The following is a 19,720-nucleotide window of genomic DNA, read 5'->3' as shown; positions in this document are numbered from 1 at the left end:
GTGTGTGTGTCTGATTTTATGTAATCGATTGTATTAATTACCATTAAGTTGGCCAAAGACTCAGCGCTAGGCGTGTTGGGCTGTCGAGGAGCACTTAAATTACCTAATGGTCTTTTAATGACAGTTAAACAAATGATAATAGTCGTAAAAGAAAGTTAGTCTTTGATAAACAAAATATATGCGCCATATGTGTAAACAAATTGCGAAAGTTACAGCGCTAATTAGAGTGAAAGAAACGAAAACAATATTAGTTACAATTATTATAATTAAATATTTCATTTATGTGTAAATTTATTCATAAAAACTCCCAATCGCTTGGCGCTTGCCTAATTCATATACTTTAGTATATATTTATATATATATATATATATATTATCATAATTATTTTATATAAAACTTATAGATTACGAGTGGACATAAACCGATTTGCTGTTTTCGTTATTGTTAGGGTTCATTAGCTAATTCCAAGTGCTGCCAAAAATTTTGGGCTACATTTAGTAAATTTATATATATATATATAGAAGATATATATATATATATATATATTAGTTTATATACAATATCATACATGTGTAGCATTGTGTTATCCAACAGCCGCTTCAGTCGGCCAGTTCCAGCAGCGACTAGAGCCAACATCAAAGGGATATGGTGAACAGTGGCAGCGTTAACGCTGCCGCAAAGGATAACAGAAAGATGCGCTGCCCGGAGCTGCTCAGCGCGCTCGCCTGGCACAGCAGGTCCTCGGGAAAGATCTCCAGTATGGGCAGATGGTGACCCGACGTGGGATCGTGGCAGGTATTGGCACGCGCACGCTGTGTTGGCAAAAGTTAACAAGTTGAAGAAATCATTGAGTGAGTTTTGAAGCCACATTTGACTGATATATGAGATAAATAAATGGTTCAAGAGGTTGAACTGTATGGGTACGATGGTTAAGTATGAGATACAAATCAGTCAGATACAAATATTTGCATTCACACTAATAATTATGGATCACAGAGACTTTTGTAGTTACGCTCAGTGATCTAAAATTATGCGTTAGATATAAATGTATCTATGTATCTACAAATAGTATCTGTTAAATAGAGACGAAGCTGTGCGATGCAAATCTAATTGTAAGCTACCAAATCTTATCTGAGAAATAGAATCTCATAGGTTAGATAAAATAGTATCTGGCAGATACAGCAGTATCTGTGTACAAAGGAGTATCTGTGAGATACAAGTGTCACATATAAAAGTATCTGTTAGATACAAATGTATTTGTAAAATAACAAAATATAGTAACATGTGTGTCAGATAGAAAAGTATCTCTAAGATACAGAAGTATATGTTAGATAAAAAAGTATCTCTTAGATACAAATATATTCGTCAGATACAAAATTAAAATTTATCTGTAATATACAAAAGTATCTCAGCGATACAAAATTATCTATTAGATGGAAAAGTATCTGTATATAAGCATATGTATCTGAGAGGCAGAAAAAGTATCCATGAAATACAAAAGTATTCTTAAATTAAAGGATATACCGAGACGTGCTGACGCAACTGTAAGATACAAAAGTATCTGTTAAGTACAGCACATGTGAATGCAAACTAACTCGTTTGCTGCAAAAGTTGCTGCACAATACAAAAAAGTATCTTTGAAACGCACAAACGTTTGTGATTGACAAGTGCATCAGCGTAGAGATGCAGAGCTCCAACTTTCTGTGTCGATATAAAAGTAACTGCTGGCTGGCAGCTGCCTGCGTATCTCACTTCAAACGCTTTGAGTACTTTTAAGATATTTTTGTATCTTTTAGGGAGATTTCTTTAACCACTGTGTATCTAGAGTAAGTTGCAGAGCTCTAGCCAAAAGCTATAATAATTTATACAGAAATAAAATAAATTAAAGCTTACGCGCATATCGGCAACCGATAGGGGTAGCTTTTGGCAAGATTAGAGAAGTAGAAGTGAAAGAAAAGAAAGCAAACGATGGTTATGTTTATGACGCACCTGCACCATGCGCTTGAGATCATCCTTTTGGATGACTTTGATCTGCGCCGATTCGCGCAGCCAGCGACGCAGCCAATGCCCGAACCAGACCAGGCCGCACTCGCATTCCAGGGGATTGTGCGAGGTGATGAGGCCGCCCATGATGCTGCGCGTGCCCACCGCATCCCAATAGCTCTTGTTGGGATAGAAGCTGTCGGCGGCCAGCGCATTGATGCGATTGTGCGAGATGTCTATGGATAGGTGGGGCACCTCGCGCAGCGTGTAGAAGATGCCAGGTGGCAAGTCGGAGATGCGCGTATGCGAGATCTTCACTTGCAGCCGCTGGTTGCGCGACAGACCAGTGAAGGCATCGGGCGATATGGTCTGCACATTGCTGCCATACAGCTCCAGCAGCTGTAGCTTTGTGTTGTTGGCCAGCTTGGCCAGCAGCTGGCCACCGATGTTGGGCTCCAGGCAGTGCACGCGCAACTCCTGCAGGCCGGGCAGCCGGGCCACCAGGTCGCCCAGATTCGCATGCGAGCTGGCATGAAGTTTGCGCAGCGAGCGCAGCTTGGCAAAGGCCTGCGGATTGGCCACCTTCACATCCAGCAGATTCAGCTCCGACAAATGGCGCAGACTGAGCAGATCGTGCAGCGTGATGCGACGCAGCGGATTGTGGGCGAGATCCAGAACCCTCACTGAGGGCGGCAAATGCTCTACGGCGCAGCTGGCATTCATCAGCTTGTTGTGGGAGACATTGACGTGGCGCAGGTGCCGCAGTCCGCCGAGCGGCGACAGCTCCTGCAAATAATTGCCGCTGACGTCCAGATAGGAGAGCAGCGGCAGCTTCAGCGTGGGCAGCACATAGAGGCCCATGTGATGGAGTATTAGCTTGCGGACGCGAGGCGTGTGCACGAACACCTCGCGCAAATTGGTCGTAACTAGCGGATTCTCGGAGAGATCCAGATTGGTCAGATTGTTGAGGAAGCTAAAGGTATTATCCGGCAGTATGGTTATGCGATTGCGCGCCAAACTTATGTCGTAAAGGAACTGTGAGTTGACGAACATCGAGGCGTCCAGATACTCCAAATTGTTGTGCGACATCTGAATGGAGCGCAGCGTAAAGCCGATGTCCGTGAACGCCGGCACGGGCCAGACGCTCAGCTGATTATCGGATATGTCCAGAAACTCCAGACGAGTATTCATAAAAACTTCGCGCGGCAGCGCGCGCAACCGATTCGCGCAGATGCGCAGAATTCGCAGCTTGCGCAGATTCGAGAATTGCTCCACCTGCAGCTGATCGAGCTGATTGTGACTGAGATCCAGCTCCTGCAGACTGTTCAGGCCCTGAAAGCTGCGACGGCGCAACGAGCTGAGATTGTTGTGCGACAGATTGAGTATCTCGAGGAATTCCAGGTCGCCGAACGCGTGACTCTGCAGCGCGCCCAGAGCGTTGTGGGCCAAATTGAGGAAGCGCAGCGTATTGGCCAAATTGGTAAAGCTATCCGACTTGGCCACATGATTGTGGCTGATGTCCAGCTGATATATATACATATAGCTGCTCAGCTCGTCGTCAAAGTGCGAGATGTGATTGTGACTCAAGTTGAGGCGCAGCGGAGTCGTCGCATTCGAGACATAGTGGAACGACTTCAACGATATCGAGCAGAGCTGATTGTGCATCAGATCCAATGCCGCCAGATTGGGCAGGACAGTGAAAGCGGCATGCGATATGTTGCTCAAGCGATTATAGGACAGATCTATGTAGCGCAGGAACTCCAGATTGTAGAACGCATGACGTCCAATGCTGCGCAAGCGATTCGATTGCAGATTCAATGTCTGCAAATCGCCCAAATTGTGAAAGGTTTGCGGTTCCAGGCGCTCCAGCGCATTGTAGGAGAGCTCAATCTCCACCAGATGACTGTGCGCATCGGGCAGGAAGAGTCCGCGTGGCAGTGCCTTCAGCTGATTGAAGCTCAGATTGATGTAGCTCAGTTCGCGCATTTGCGCAAAGGACTCATTGGAGACGCTCTTCAGATTGTTGTTGTCCAGCCCGAGCCAAATGAGCTGCGAGAGCGGCAGCAGCGCATCCAACGGATCCAGTGACTCCAAGCTCCTAGCGGGAAACACAGCGAACGAGAGCTCCAGTATTTTCAGCGTATGCGAAACATTCTCAAAGACCAACGGATGATGTATGGTAATGTCATTGAAGCTCAGACTAATCTCCTGTATTTGCTCCAGTCCCGCAAAGGAGCCCAGGTGCAGATGCGTTATCTTGTTGTTCCGCAGAAGTATCGTCTGCAAATTGGCGCCCCAGCCGTCCACGGCAAAGATGCCCTCGGGTATATCGGCTATGGAATTGTAGCCTATGTTCAAGTAGGACAATTGCGTATAGTTCTTCAGCCCGAGGACGGGTATCATCGTGAAGTTGTTGCCGCTCAGGCTCAACACCCTGAGGTTCTCGGTGAAGGCGGGCAGATTGTTGAGCTGATTGATTTGGTTGGAGGTCAGATACAAATATCTGAGGCGATGCAGCGTGGATATTGCCACAGGCACTGTGGTCAGGTGATTGCGCTCCAGGTCCAGGTATTCCAGGGTGTCCGTCAGGCCCTCAAAGGCGGCTGGATGCACGCGGCTAATGGCATTGAAGGCCAACACAAGGTGCACAATGCCCGTGGCCTTGAACACCTCCGCCGGCAGGTGAGCCACGTAGTTCTGTTCCATGTTGAGTGCCCGTATATGGACATCCGAATAGTTTTGCTGAAAGTAATCCGATTCCAGCTGCTCAATGCAATTCTGGCCCAGGTCGAGCTTCTCCAGGTGCATGCGCAGCGGCCGCAGCTGCAACTCCTTCCACTGCACGCTGCGCAGCAAATTGTCGCGCAGGCTGACGATGCGCAGCTCTGGCAGCTGCTCGAACAGCTGCTGCGGGAAGACGCTCAGCAGATTGCTCGACAGGTCCATGGTAACCAGCGAGCGTGGCAAGTAGTTGGCTGCCACGTGAGTTATACGATTATTGGACAGATCGAGCCAGAGCAGCTTCTGCAGCTGCTCAAAGGGCCGACCGCCAGCACGCTCCAACGCACCTGCACCTGCTGCATGCAACGCATTGCTGCCCTCCACGCGATTCTGCACTGCAGTCAAGCTGCTCGGCTGTGAGCTGTTATCACCGGGATTAACAGTCGCGTCTAGAGCGCCACCTGGCGACACTTCCGTTATGTCATTGCCGGATAAATGCAGCGAGCGCAACGTATCATGCAGCGCCTCCCAGTTGCCATCCAAGTTCGTTATGTGATTGCTATTGTGAATGCAAATGAAATTGTGAATTGGATTAGTTATTGAAAGGCACAGAATGGGCGCTTAAGTATCTTAAGTATCTTAAGTATCTAAGACCTTAAAAAGTATCTTTTACATTTGTATCTAAAAAACTTCTCTATATAAGAAGGCCTATCTACCTGGCTAACTGTAGACTTCTAACTATATTCGTCTCTCCACATTTTACTCTTTGTATCTTTAGGATACAAATGCATCTATCAGATATGAAGGCAACTGTGGTCTACTAAAGTATCTGTAAGCTAAGTCAGAAGTATCTCACAGATACATATGTAGCAGCTCATGTTGATAACTGAGTATTTATGAGTATTTTATTTATATTATCAAAATTATGATAATACAGTTAAGTTTCCATTAGAAAATTTCTCTCTCTCTCTGCTCTAGAATTACCTCCCTATTTGTTGCAGTGCATTAGCATTAGACATTTTGGCAAAGAGCCTTTCCACTGTCATTTGTCAACGCTGAAATTGAACTCAATCCACTTACCGTTGTGCCACGAGTCGTGTCAGCGAGTGCAGTCGCTGCAGTGCCTCCAAGGGCAGCTGCTGCATCTTGTTGCCCGAAATGTCCAGTGTCATTAAGGAGTACGTCATGGTGCTATATAGGAGAGAGATAGGCGAGCACTATGTATTACCTTATTTATATGTATTTGTGATATGTTTATAATACGAAAAGTTTCACTAAACTTCTAAAGCTAAGCCTGGTTACGCCCAAGCGTAACGCCCCTCTGGTTATTGAGGTGCCTTTTGACATAACCAGCACACAAGTCGGAAAACAAATATTTAAACTTAATTAACGCACCGCACACCCAACGACAACGAGTCGTATGACCTAACCTAACCCCACCCCTCTGGACACACTCATCGACATTTCGTTACCGCTGCACTCCATTAATAGTCACACATAAACACACACACACACACAGAATAAACAGCAAGAAGGAGACCGACAGGGGCAGAGAGGCAAAGCGTAAGAGAGTAAAAGAGCGACCTCAATTATGAAAACCACGAGGTTTTACAAACAAGCATCACGCTGCTTTGGAGCATGGACGCCGTTGTTCTTTGTTCCCTTTGTTGTTGTTATTATAACTACTACACTGTTGTTGGCTGTTGGCAGTTGGCTGTTGGCGACGAAGAATCAAACGCAAAACGCAAACCGAATTTTTGTGGCTCCTTTTACTTACTCTCTATCTCTCTCACTCGCCCTTTCTCTCTATGCTTCGCTCTTACTCTAAGCGCCTTCTCGCGGCATCAGTTGTTGACGGCGGCTGTTTTCGGTTTGCGTTTTGGTTGCCATTTCCCGTTTACCGGTTGCTTGCTGTGCGTCTTTGGTTGTTGTTCTTCTTGTTGTTGTTTTACTTGTGGTCTCACATTTAAGTTGCGTGCGTAGAAGAGTATGTGTGTGTGTGAGCGAGTGCGTTTGTCATCAAAAGACTCTATGTAAATATAGCAAATTCGCTGTGTACTCACTCAGGTATACACATATGCATATGCATAAGTCGAGGGAAGTTCAAAGAGTAACTTCAAAACTTAGTGTTAAAGCAAAGTAGCAAATCTGACTGACATTATAAATTCACTGTTTAATATCATTATATAATTTGTATACAAAATTGGTTTGTTATGAGTTTACTTTTATTTTCATGTTATATGTATATACTTTTTTGCTCTGACATGTCATTGAGTTACCCCTGTTTTAGCTTACTCTCATTTCTTACAATCATCAAAGGGCGAAATACTTCGAATACTTTGCCGTATCGAATAACAAATACGATATCCTTTCTATCTATTTATAAAGTACTGAAGACTGTGGCAGCCCCCCTATGCATGTATATGTGTACTTGTATGTACACAAAACAAAGCAATGCTCACTTTTGACGGTGCTCACGGACAACACGCAACTCAAGCAGTAAAATAACACACTCACACACACATTCATTAAGCTGCGTGTAAATTATTAATCACGCATACAATACTAAGGAAAAATGGACGTAAGCTGGCTAAAGGCTTTACGATCTAGCGATAAGAGAAGTCTACTTTCATTGGGATCATTAGCAGATGGCTAAAGAACTTGCTAGAGTTCGCGCTTAGTAATTCAAAGTATAATAAATGAAGCTAAACTGCTCAGTTGATTGCAGGAAATTTAAGTCAGACTGAGGGAAAGTCTGTGACATCTATTCAAAATGGAAGATCGTATAGTTGCAGTTTTTAAAGGATAGTTATATTTATCTATCATACCAATAGAAGGTGTAGCTGGGCTTTTGTGATAATAATAATTATCATAATAATATGTATTATATAAATTGCGAATTGTTACAATAATTTCAGATTTGAATTTGCAAAATTCCACCATATTTCAAATCAAGAATACTTTTGGAGAAGAATTGCTAGACTTCAATTTTTCAAAAATTTCGTTGCATATCCTCACGGTGCTGGTGTAGAGTATGAAGTATGGTGTATGGTGAAATGTTCACTAACAGAACACTGTAAATTAAGTCTTATATTCTATGAAATAATAATCTTATATTATGTTACTTAACATTCTTATATTTTGTTAGTTAACAGCATTTTATGAAATGAGAATAAAAACAATGATGATTAAGGTAGCTGCTCAAAAGTTCCGCTCTCTAAACTTTAAGGGTCTCATTGTTATCCGCAGACTGCAGGCGATCCACTCACTCTTACATATTATCCACATTTATTGCACACTTTTACCACAAACATAACATTTGGGGGACTGTAAACAAATCAGGTGTCCCCCACACTCATGATAGCAATGCGTATATAGGAAAATGTTTGTAGCTCGCGCTGCCTAGCAGACGACACAATCATACTTATCACACATTATTTGCACTACTCTAGTTTAAACATATGAAGTGGGATCAATAACAAGGGCGACAATGCTAGCTGCCGAAAAGTAAATGTTCTCCTGCTCTCTCAATAGCAATGGCTGCTCTGTGTATAAACCACTCTCTACTCTATAATCCATGCACTACAGCTTACCACTCTCTCTCACTATCACACATTGTTTTCTCTCCTCTGGCACAAACATATGAGACGGGATTAAATGCAGGAGTGATAATGGTGACTATATTTAAATGACTTATTTCTCACACTCTTATACCAAGTACTCTCACATATTATTCACTTTCTGTGCTCTTCTCCTTTTGCATAATGATATGAAACAGGGTCACATGCATGAGCGATAATGGCGACTGTAAATAGCTGAATACAACTCTGTAGTAAAATGATTACTGCGAGCGCTGTGAGGCATACGGCTGATCCACTCATACTTACATGCTCTATACATTCTTTGCTCTCCTCTATCACAAGCACATGAAACGGGATCAAAACAAACACTTCCGCGTAGAAAACGGGATCAGCGAAAAAACTTAGCTATCTCTTACACACTCAAGAGCAAAGTCTACTCTACGTGTCATATGATGAAGCACGCACATACACAAATTTTACAGTGGGATATATTTAAGTATTATTTATTATTTATTTTAAATGTATGTTATTTTAGTGTATTTTAATTTGATTTTGTTTAAAATATTTTTTTTCTCTTGATAATAACAAGTATTATGCCTAGAACACACAAAACACCAAGTAGACCATAGCCTGCATACGCCAGCCATTTAAGGCTGCCGGATCCATTGTCATCTTCGATGGAATAATCCCACGATATACAGTTATACGCCAATGAACTGCAAAATACTTGACAGTTGTCACCTTTCGCTATGCACTTGATCCAATCGAAGCAGGGCTTCGTATGATCATCCGCACAGAAGTTTAAGCAATTCGTTGACCTAAGTAACTCCAAGGAGGTTCCATTCCGGAGCCAGCACTGACAGCTGCGTCTACAATTATCCAAAATCTTCGGAATGTTATCAACGTCCGCGCCTCTGCACGTTATCAGCGACAGCAGCGCACAGAGCAAAATATTCCGAAACATATCAACAATTTGGACTCTTTCTTCTTTATGCTCTGGCAGTCGATGAAGTGACAGGCGACACGATCAGCACTCAACTGAACTCAGCTCAGTAACCATTCAGCGTCTTCTTGAGCCATAGCCGATAAGCGGGCGACTGAGTTACGAATATATTTTCAGTAAGCATACGGGTCAATGGATTGTTATGATATTTATTCATATATATATATGTTGATATATATATTTATATATGACTGATATTATTACGAAATTAATTGCTATATATATATAAATATATATAAAAGCATAATTTCAGTTTCTTTCATATAAATTTATAATAAAAATTCAAAAAATATTTCATAACAAATAAGAGAAAATCTGCATATTTCTCAGTTTCATCTGAGTTCTTCTGATAATTAATAGCATCGTTCTCAATAATAATTTATAATGAAAAGCGAAATGAAAATGATAAAAGCGTATTTAACGTTTGTGCGTATTTACGAGGGTTTCTATCAACTTTTAATATCAACTTTTAATAATAATGAATAATATGCAAAGGTTTCTTGAAATAATATACAAGAGCTTATTGAATCTTCTTCTTGAATGATATTTGAGGGATTCTTGCCACTTCTTCCATAATGTGAGGGTATGGAATGGCATACGAGGGTTTCTTGAAGCCTTGTAAAGGTAAAAAATTATATACGCTTATATATGCTTACTAACGGTGAAACAATGAAATCCTATATAATATTTCAGTATTTCTTGAAACCATAATGAATGATATACGAGAAACTCTTGAAACTTATTCCTTAAGCGGAAGCTTTGACTGATACCAGGGAAGAAATTACAGTTTCGTATTAGGTTAAAGGTTTCAGGATACCCTCGTAATAGAATCTATAAAGTATACTTTTCTATAAGATTAATTCCGTAGCCATAGATTTGTAGATACACGAAACAGCATTAGAAAATTGCTCTTAGTGCATAAAAAACGAACAAATAAAGAACCGTTATTATTGAAGTCTTATTATTTATGTTGCTTGAGATTCTTGCCATATGAATAATTCATTAAGCCCATTGGATTGCTTGCCAATATTTAGCGAAAACTATGGAAAATTAAAATACACCACTTGAGCTATCCGTAATATTAGCAGTTTTATGTTAATATAAATAACGTTAAGTCTATATATTTTGGATATACAGATTAACTCTATATCTCTCTCAGCTGTCTCATTCATCCACATGTGCCCATTAGGGTATTTTATATTTAAGGTTTTCCAACTGCCAAACTAACTTTTTGATTAACAAGTGACGCAAGACACAGCAAATGAGTGTGCGATAGAGAGAGAGAGAGAGAGAGAGATAGAGACAGAGAGAATGAAAGGTAGTTACAGAGAAGGTGTGGAATTGGATGCTTGACGTAATTTTAGCCACATTTTTGTCAGGTTTGTGCACATTAATTAGTTTGATTTAAGTTGAGATGTGGCCTGTTGACGAGCGAGTTGTCTGTCTATTTGCCCGACCACACCCCTTGCCACCCCCACCCGCCACTTTCGCCCCTTTTATGCACATTATCTGTTTACTTTTGTACGTTGTGGTGGAAGGAGGGGGCTAGTGGGGGTCTTAAAAACTGCGCAAACTGTTAACGTGCGTCCATTTAACTTTACCAAATGTGGAGGGGGTCGTGCAGCGGCTGGGTTGAGCGGGTTTGCTGGTTTTGCGGTGGGCGGGCGTAGAGGGGCTATGTGGAGGCTGGTTTGGTTTGAGTTCTTTGTGCTCGTTAAAAAATTTTCGCGTTTCATTTCATGCCGCCCAAAAGGAAAAACCCAACAACTGCCAAATGCGGTCGAGTGGTAAAAAGAGAAAGAGAATGCAAAACAGAGAGAGAGGGAGCGACAGAGGGGGGAGCGAGAGAGCGAGAGAGAGTTCACATACAGTCACACAGTGTTTGATGTGATGTGTTGTGTGGGACCATAAAAAAGCTGACGAAATATGTGCTTGTTGTACGCCGTCTGTACAACGCTCTCTATGCATATTTCGAGCCGTTCTCCGCTCGCCCCCCTCGTGCAGGGTATTATAGTTGGCGAACTACACATAATTGCGGCATAGCCGAACAAGCCGAATGCTTATCAGCAAAGAGATAACATATTTCTGCCCCATCTACAGGCATCTCTTTGTGGCACATCTTTTCGGCTGTTCAGTTCTTTGCTCTTCTCTCGTTTAATAAGCAGCTTCAGTATTAGTTGCTGGTGTTATGTTTATATATTTATACTTAATTTAGTGTTTCTAAATTATTATTTTTTTTATTTTCAATTTATGATAATTGTTGATCTCTTATGACATAAGATACCTACGATACCTAAGATACCTAAGATACCTGAACATTCATATATTAAATTCATGGGATTCCAAAATTTATTCTTTTCCGATGTATGTCTTCTTTCTCTCTCTCTCTCTCTCTCTCTCGTTTTTTTCTTACTATCTCTTTATTTAATTTATTTTTGCGTTTCTCTATTTCGATTTCTCTCCTTCACTCTATCTAAATATATTTCTCTTTGTTTATGTTTTCTCTCTTGACTTTCTTGATTTCTATCTTTTTATACTTTCTCTCTTCTGTCACTCCCGCCTTTATATAGCTCTCTTACGCAGCTGTCTATCTCTCGCCATTTTTTTATCATTGCATCCTTCTATCTCCCACACCACAGGTTTTCGCGTTTCGGCATTGCGGGCGGATATATTCTTTTTTTTTCTTTGTTAGCCCGGTTCTGTGTAGTTCGCAGCGGGTGCGAGAAAGAAAGAGCGCAGGGAGGACGCGAGGAAAGAGCAGCGGGCGAGCAAGGGAGGCGGGAGGGAGAGAGAGAGAGAGGAGAGAGAGGGGAGCGAGGAGGAAGGAGAGAGAACAGAGAGGCAGGAGAGAGAAGAGGACGAGAGCCGCGGGAGAAGAGGCGAGAAAGGGGAGAGAGAGGGGGAGAAGAGAGAGAGAGAGGGAGAGAGAGAGAGGAGCGGAGAGGAGAGAAGAGGCGAGAGGGAGGAGAGGGGGGAGAGAGAGAGGAGAGAGAGAGAGGAAGAGAGGAGGAGAGAGAGGAGAAGAGAGAGAGGAGGGAGGAGAGAGGAGAGAGGAGCGAAGGGAGAGGGGAGAAGCGGAGAAAGATGAGAGAGAGAGGGGCGAAAAGAGAGAGAGGAGAGAGATGGGAGGAGAGGGGAGAGGAGAGGAGAGGGGAAGAGAGGAGAGGGGAGGAAGAGAGAGGAGAGAAGCGGAGAGAGAGAGGGAGAAGAGAGAGAGAAGGGGAGCGGAGGGAGCGAGAGGATAGGAGAGCGTGGGCGGATGGTGTATCGTAGATGCGAGCATCCTCGTTGAATCTCTCTCTCTCTCAGTCTTCTCTTTCTCTCTTCTCTCTCTTCTCTTCTCTTCTCTCTCTCTTCTCTTCTTTCATCTTTCCCTTTTCTCTCTTTCTCGCCTCTGTATATTTCTCAGTCAGTCTCTCTCTGTCTGTCCTTCTTTTTCTTCCCTTTACCCGTAGTCAATCTGTAGCCTTTTCATATATTTGTTTATCTTTATCTGAGATATTCACAATTTCAATGCAATCCAAAAGTAAATGAAACTTTTCGAGTTTCCACAAGAGATATTTATAATTGTCCACTAAATGCTCATTGTTTTTTTTTTCGCTAGGGTATTAAAATGTCGTTTTGCTGCAAGTTTATTTATTTTTTTGACTCGCTTTTCCGCTGCTCCTTTCCCTATTTTTTTTTTTTGTGATTATTTACACTCAAACAAATAGCGCTTGAAAGTTTTTCTTTTGCCCAGCCGTGTGTCTGAATGTGCGTGTGTGTGTGAGTGTGTGTGTGAGTGTGTGTGTGAGTGTGTGTGTGAGTGTGTGTGTGAGTGTGTGTGTGAGTGTAGTTTACTGTATTCGCCATGTGAGTTTGCATTTCCTGCCTGCATTTTCAGCCTGAGTGCCCCATGAAACACTCCACAGCCAATGCTCTTCTGTCTCTCTCCCAGCTCCACCTCGCGCTAGTCGTTTGTTAAACTTAATTTTACGCCTTTTTTACAGCTTGCAGTTATATGTTGTAAAATATGTGTGTGTGTGTGTGCGTGTGTGTGTGCACTACAAACACATAAACACACCAAAATGCCAAAAAGAAAGAAAACCGTGAAAAACTGCCGCACAGCGGCCATATAAATAGGCCTGGAAAAACTGTCGCATCATCAGAATAAATGAAATGTGTGTGTGTGTGTGTGTGTGTGAGTACGTGTGTGTGTGTGTATTTATGAGCCAGAGTGCATCATCATGGCTCAGCACTTATGCGCCCGCCCTAATCGCAAATGCCAGCACACGTAGCCCTTACTCCATTGCAACGCACCCGTGTTGACCTTCACACTCACCTGAAACTGCGCTCGGATATGTCCTGCAGCTCGTTGTCGATTAGCTTCAGAGTCTTCAGACGCAAACCCTGAAACGTTTCATCGTCGACGCTCTGCAAATGCGTATTCGACATTTCGATATATCGCACGCTGCTGTGTATGAATTCTACAAAAGAGATAAGAGAGAACGAGTGAGAGAGACAGTAAGAGAGAGAGAGATGAGTGACATGTGTGTGTGTGTGTGGAATATATTGATGTGGCATGGACGACCAAGTCAAAGTGATGCTGCCTGCCAGCATTGGCCGCCGCCAGTTCATCATTCAAATTGATTTTAAACGGCATTTGAAACGTTTCCCATAACCCGAGGGAACAGTTGAACCACGCCCCTGCCCCTGCTGCTGCCCCGCCGCCGCCTTCGCCATGCCAATAGCCCGTAGAAGACTGAGGCTAACGATGATGGCTTTTGTTTTGGCAGTTTGATAGCAGGCGCGTTAAAGCAAATGGGTCATCAGCGAGCCATTGGCCCATACAATAGACCAAGAACAGAGCGGGCGGGCAAGAGCTAGCGGCTAGCCTGCCCAACGGGGCAGGACTTTGATTTTTATGCGCTTTTTCCTTTTACCGCTCCGCCTCGCCCCGCCCCGCCCCATCGACCACCCGCCATAATAGGACAACGACCAAAGCAATTTAAAAAGGCACTTTAGATATATTGGAAGAGTGACATCGTTGGCAAAACAAACAGCGCGCGCAGAAAACGCTTGACTTGATTGGCCAACAGCAACAACAAGACGAAGACGAAGCAGGAGATGGAGCAGCAGTTGGAGCAGGAGATGGAGCAGCAGCAGCTGCAGGCCAAGCAAAGAACTGCACAAAATTTATATAACATTAAGAGCCAAATAGCTAAGATAATTTCGACTCACAGCAAATATGTCAGGGAATATACACTGCGAAAATAATACAAAAAGAGTGCTAGAAACATAATGAAAAGGTTGTCGATATATATATATATATATATATATATATATATATATATATATATATATATATATATATATGCTTACAAACTAAATATGGCTGCAGAGCTATATTATAGAGAGAAATGCTTTAATATACCAAAATCATGTGAAAGAAGACCTAGAAGAACTCTTGTTAGGTAAGACATTGTGGAACTTTAACAAATTTTTATGTTATAGAATTGTCAAAAATATCCGTAAATATAACAGAAAACTGACTGCAGCACAAGTCTATGAATCTGTTGAGTTATGCTATATAGATAAATACTTCTATGTGCGAAAAGCGATTGAAGGATATATTTAGATTTATATATTTATTTAGAGCTCTATAAAGAAGAGATTAGTATATGAGAGAACCATATAAAATATTTTGTATATTTATATTTAGATATATATCTTATAGAGTTATACTATATAGAAAAACACTAGACATTAGAGACAGACATATAATATATATTATATATAATATAATATATATAATATATATTAAGAATACACGCATTTATCTGCCTACAAATTAAGCATGTAAGTCGGAAGTGCTCGACTAAAAGATACCCTGAAAGCTGATCAGTGCTGCCATTGTTATCAAAGCTAGAAGATCATCAGTGTGGAAACAAATAATGAATTGTGTAGAGCTGGAACCCTTTGCATCTTAGCACTTATGTGCCAAAGCTTAAAGCACTTTTCTGCAAAGAAAACATTTGGCAGTTTAGTTAAGTGTAGACTTACCAGAAAAGAAACAAACAAACAAACTGGAACAAGTATTATGAAGGCTGAATCGAACGACTATAACATACTTAATTGTCTCTGAATTGCCAAGCCCTAAGAGGCCTATATACACATACATACACATATTTGTATACATATACATAAACATATACATATACAAATACATATACATATACATATACATATACATATACATATACCTATACACATACATATACATATACATACACATACACATATACATATACATATACATATACATATACATATACATATACATATACAAAACTCTAAAGGGAAACCAATATGCTCTATATTCAGTTCGTGAACGAGTATGGAAACTGAGAAACTATCAAGGCCAGCATATTGTTAGCCACGTTAAGTAAGTAGAAAATAAATACATATCAAAAATAAGACGAGGTAATTACCTAATGAATCTGATTATAAATCCTGTCTCGTCATGTCATGTCCTATCATGTCAGAGTGCATATATATATATACAGAATATATACATACATATATATATATAAATATTTATATATATATTCTGAGTGAGTGTCTTCGCTGCTTGGCTATCATTGGCTAATTTCATTGAAATCGCATTTTAGGCCCCACTCAGAGCTGCCTAATGTTTGGCCATCTAAATTGCCATGTAATCCGCAGCTGGATAAACATGCTGCGGGTCAAAAGGCCAAGCACCTGCTGCATAGTTTTAATGGGCGCCACGCGGGGCAATGCGAGTGTCGCAATTAATTTGCGATTCGCTGAGCATGTGTTAATTAACAATAGCGACAAGGTCCTTGGAGTGCGCCTCCAGCTAAACACACGCCCCCGCCACCAGCCCCCTTGGCCCCACGCTCTTTGGGGACGCCTGGCAGGCGTCTGGTGACCATGTGTTTTTAGCCTGATTATATGAAATGCGGCTCCAAAGGGAATTTCCATGTCATGCTTGTCAGCTTAAATTATGGCCTGGCCTTAGCTCAAGTAAAGCGGCAAATGCGACGCGCCACGCCCACAACATTCAGAGCCGAAAAAAAAGATAACATTGTTGTTGCTGTTGTTGTCGTTGTTGGGCAAAGCGAGCGCAACGAGCGGTATCAACTGCAGCGGCCAGCCAACTGACGTGCAACATGAAAATGTACTTTTCGCTTTTAATTGAAAATTTTTTACGTGAATTGTCATTGCGCTGGCTCCGGCTTCGGCTCTGACTACGGCTCTGGCTACGCTTCTTCTTCTTCTGCCACTATTTGACTATTTTTTATATTTTTGTCGGTTTCATTTGGTTTTTGGTTGCGAAATTCTGCTTTTTATGCGCGTTCACATTGAGAGTGAATTGGGGGCATATTGGTTTCAGAGTGTGTCTATAATATATAAATTGTATAATATATATAATATATAATATATAATATATAATATACAATATATAATATATAATATATAATATATAATATACAATATATAATATATAATATATAATATATAATATATAATATATAATATATAATATATAATATATAATATATAATATATAATATATAATATATAATATATATAATATATAATATATATACTATTTTTCTTTTCTTAGCATAGAATATAGGCTTGAAAGAGAGGGAGCTAGAATGAAGGCGCTCCTGCAGCTAAGCCTCTAGGCTTAGAAAATTTTGAGTATTTATCGAATAGAAATTTATTTGACTTATTATTATTATTATTATTTTTAATGGCTATTTTCAGAATAGAAATACATTTTCTTACATAATAAAGCTACCATGCTCTATTGCTTTATAACAAGAGAATGGTTCCTGGGGCATTGCTGACCTACTCTAGAGATCGACCCACAAATTATGTCTGTCGAAAGTCTGGCACATCAGGAAACTGCACATAGTTTTTTTTATTTTAACTATCAACTAATTTAAATACATGCAGCATATAATATATTATATATATTAATATATTTGACAGGTTAAATCATATTGTGGCAAGTCAGACCAGCTGTATCTTCTATCATTTTGCAGCTAACTTTCTAAGCCTTTGACAACTGAATTGCTGAGTTAATCAACTCTATTGATTGACTTTAAGGTCACATGGGAAAAAACTATAGCTTACACTCTCTTGAAGTTATTCAGCTTAACAGCCAAGTTACCATAGACCAACTCTAAAGATTAGCACTCATAGATGCCTCTTAAGATTTTCCAAGCATTCTAGATTCACGCCTATTGGCACAGCAGTATAACTGATAACTGGCATAGCTTAACAGCTAAGTTAATCAATTCTTGCGCTTAGCTCAACATAAATGTGCTCTTAATATATATACAAATTGCATTGAACCCGCATTTCGGCTGAAGACCAAACTCATTGTTTCACTGCCTAGCTCAAATTATAGAAATTCGCAGGCATTAAACAGTTGGTAAAGCTCGTTCTATTATTGTTGTTGCTGTGGCTTGACTCGACTTTCGTTTTATTTTTAGTTAGCAGGCTCTGCCTGACAGCTTTCAAAATAAGAGACACAGAGAGAGACAGAGACAGAGACAGAGACAGAGAGAGCGACATGGATTGACATATACAATATGCATGTATGCATGACTGTATGTGTGTCTGTGTGTGTGTGAGCTAAAGTCAAAATGAAATGCGAATGCGAATGCGATTGCAATTGCAATTGCAGATTGTTTGGAATTGTCATTGATTTGGCCATGAACATTTCAGCAGCAATTCAACTTTACAGTTGACTGCACTTAAACAATTAATGAACAATTACGTCGAGCCACACAAATTAGTTCAGCAAAGTCTACAACTATTTTTTTTAGTGCTGTTAGCCCCAACACACACATAAACTGTAAAGGCTTTCTATTGAAATTATTAATTAAAATTGAGTTTCGAGTTAAATTCGTGTTTTTTCATAGCCAGACTACATTGAAAATGACAATGCTAAGCATTGTGGGGCAGAAGGCGTGGCAAATACAGTACATTGATTATTGATCAGCAGAAGATGCTGAGTCACAGAACCGCAGAAATTTGATAAGCCAGAGTCTTGCAATTTTAATTGTGTAAATTGTTTTATAACCAAACCCAGCAGCTTGAGCTTGTCATGTGCTCTTCGATAACTCATGCCATATGCCTAATATCGGTAAATAAAAATCGATAAAATCTGATTTTGTTTTGTAAGCGTCGCTCGACGCCACAAAAGACTTCAAATTTACCTTAGCATAAAAACAATGATTTTATATCTAACAAATTTTGGATATTTGTGCAGCTTCCATTGAGTCTTAGAGACTTGTGTGACTCTGAAATTTGAGTAAGTAAAACTAGAACCACTTGTGTGTCTGTTGACTACCCATGCATCTATAAAAGCAGCTTAGGCTGCTGGCAATAACAATTCTGCGCAGAGTTCGGGGTATATCCAAGTCGAGCACACCCCACTCGAACACTTTTGAATAAATTTGGAAGTGAAATTAATTTTGTTACATATTAAATTGTTGTGGCAAAGCTTTGTCCTGATGAAATGCAGTTATTAAACAATAATTAATTCATAAACGCATTTAATAATAATTTATTTAATGCGACTCGTTGCTTAAAGACGGCAAAATTAGTTTGAAATGTGCGTGTGTGTGTGTGGCTAATACACACGCACACAGAGTAAACGACGATATATGCAAACAACTTACATCTTAATTACATATCGCATATTAATACAATATTAATCATACGCCCTGTTGACACGCGCGCACTAGCCAACTGGCAACGTGGCTAGCAAACGCATTGGCTATGCACGATGGCCGCTTGGTTGGGAGAGGGAGTGGTGTGTGAGAGTGTGTGTGTGTGTCTATAGAATGTGTGCATATCTAAGCTATACAGCTGTTGCTGTAGCTCTTGTTATGAGTGGACAACACACACAACACACACACAGCACACACAACATATGGCGTTAATAAACTTCTAGCTGCTGTGGCAGTTTGTGTTTGTGTCCATCGTGCATGTTGGCTTCTATTTTATGGCCTCAAGTCAATTCTCTGACAAATGGCTAGCATATTTATTTATTTACTTTGGCTGCCAACGTCGCCAATGCCCGCCCTCCGCCACTCGTTTGCGTCACTTGCCAAATGTTTATTCAACTTGCCAAAAGCAAGCAGAAAACAAAACAAAAAATAAAGTCCAAGGATACATATATATATATATATATATCCCTCTCTCTCTCTCTCTGTATGCATCGCAGTAAGAGTGGCTTGTGGCTTTGTCCGAAACTATTGCAAATTAATATTTAAATATGGTTTGCAGCTCCTCGCTCAACAGTATTAAATACAATTATTTATGCATTGCATTCACAATTTGTGTTTACTTCCATTTTTAGTTAAATAATAATATTATTCATATTTATTTGCTGGCCAGCCAAATC

The 19,720-nt window shown here is 40.8% G+C and overlaps 1 protein-coding gene across 3 annotated transcripts in view; it reads right to left on the bottom strand.

The window, feature by feature from the left end:
• Positions 1 to 578: 578 nt before the first annotated feature.
• LOC111598989 (chaoptin) overlaps positions 579 to 19,720 on the bottom strand; it is a 57,975-nt gene continuing 38,833 nt past the window's right edge. For 2 of the 3 annotated variants that reach the window (XM_023314492.2, XM_030224692.1), the window contains exons 3-6: positions 13,610 to 13,754; positions 5,785 to 5,895; positions 1,990 to 5,263; positions 579 to 812 (exon numbers count right to left, since the gene is read on the bottom strand). In XM_023314492.2, coding sequence (XP_023170260.2) covers positions 636 to 812; positions 1,990 to 5,263; positions 5,785 to 5,895; positions 13,610 to 13,754 — 3,707 coding nt within the window. In that variant the 3' untranslated portion in view covers positions 579 to 635. Of the gene's footprint in view, positions 813 to 1,893; positions 1,921 to 1,989; positions 5,264 to 5,784; positions 5,896 to 13,609; positions 13,755 to 19,720 lie in introns of those variants that run through there. The other variant, XM_030224693.1, reaches the window with a different exon arrangement.

Source organism: Drosophila hydei, unplaced genomic scaffold (assembly GCF_003285905.1).
Source record: "Drosophila hydei strain 15085-1641.00,03,60 unplaced genomic scaffold, DhydRS2 tig00008116-arrow-pilon, whole genome shotgun sequence".
Classification (NCBI taxonomy): Eukaryota; Metazoa; Arthropoda; class Insecta; order Diptera; family Drosophilidae; genus Drosophila; species Drosophila hydei.
Note: the sequence above shows the minus strand (reverse complement) of the source record. Positions and strands in the feature narration are given on the sequence as shown.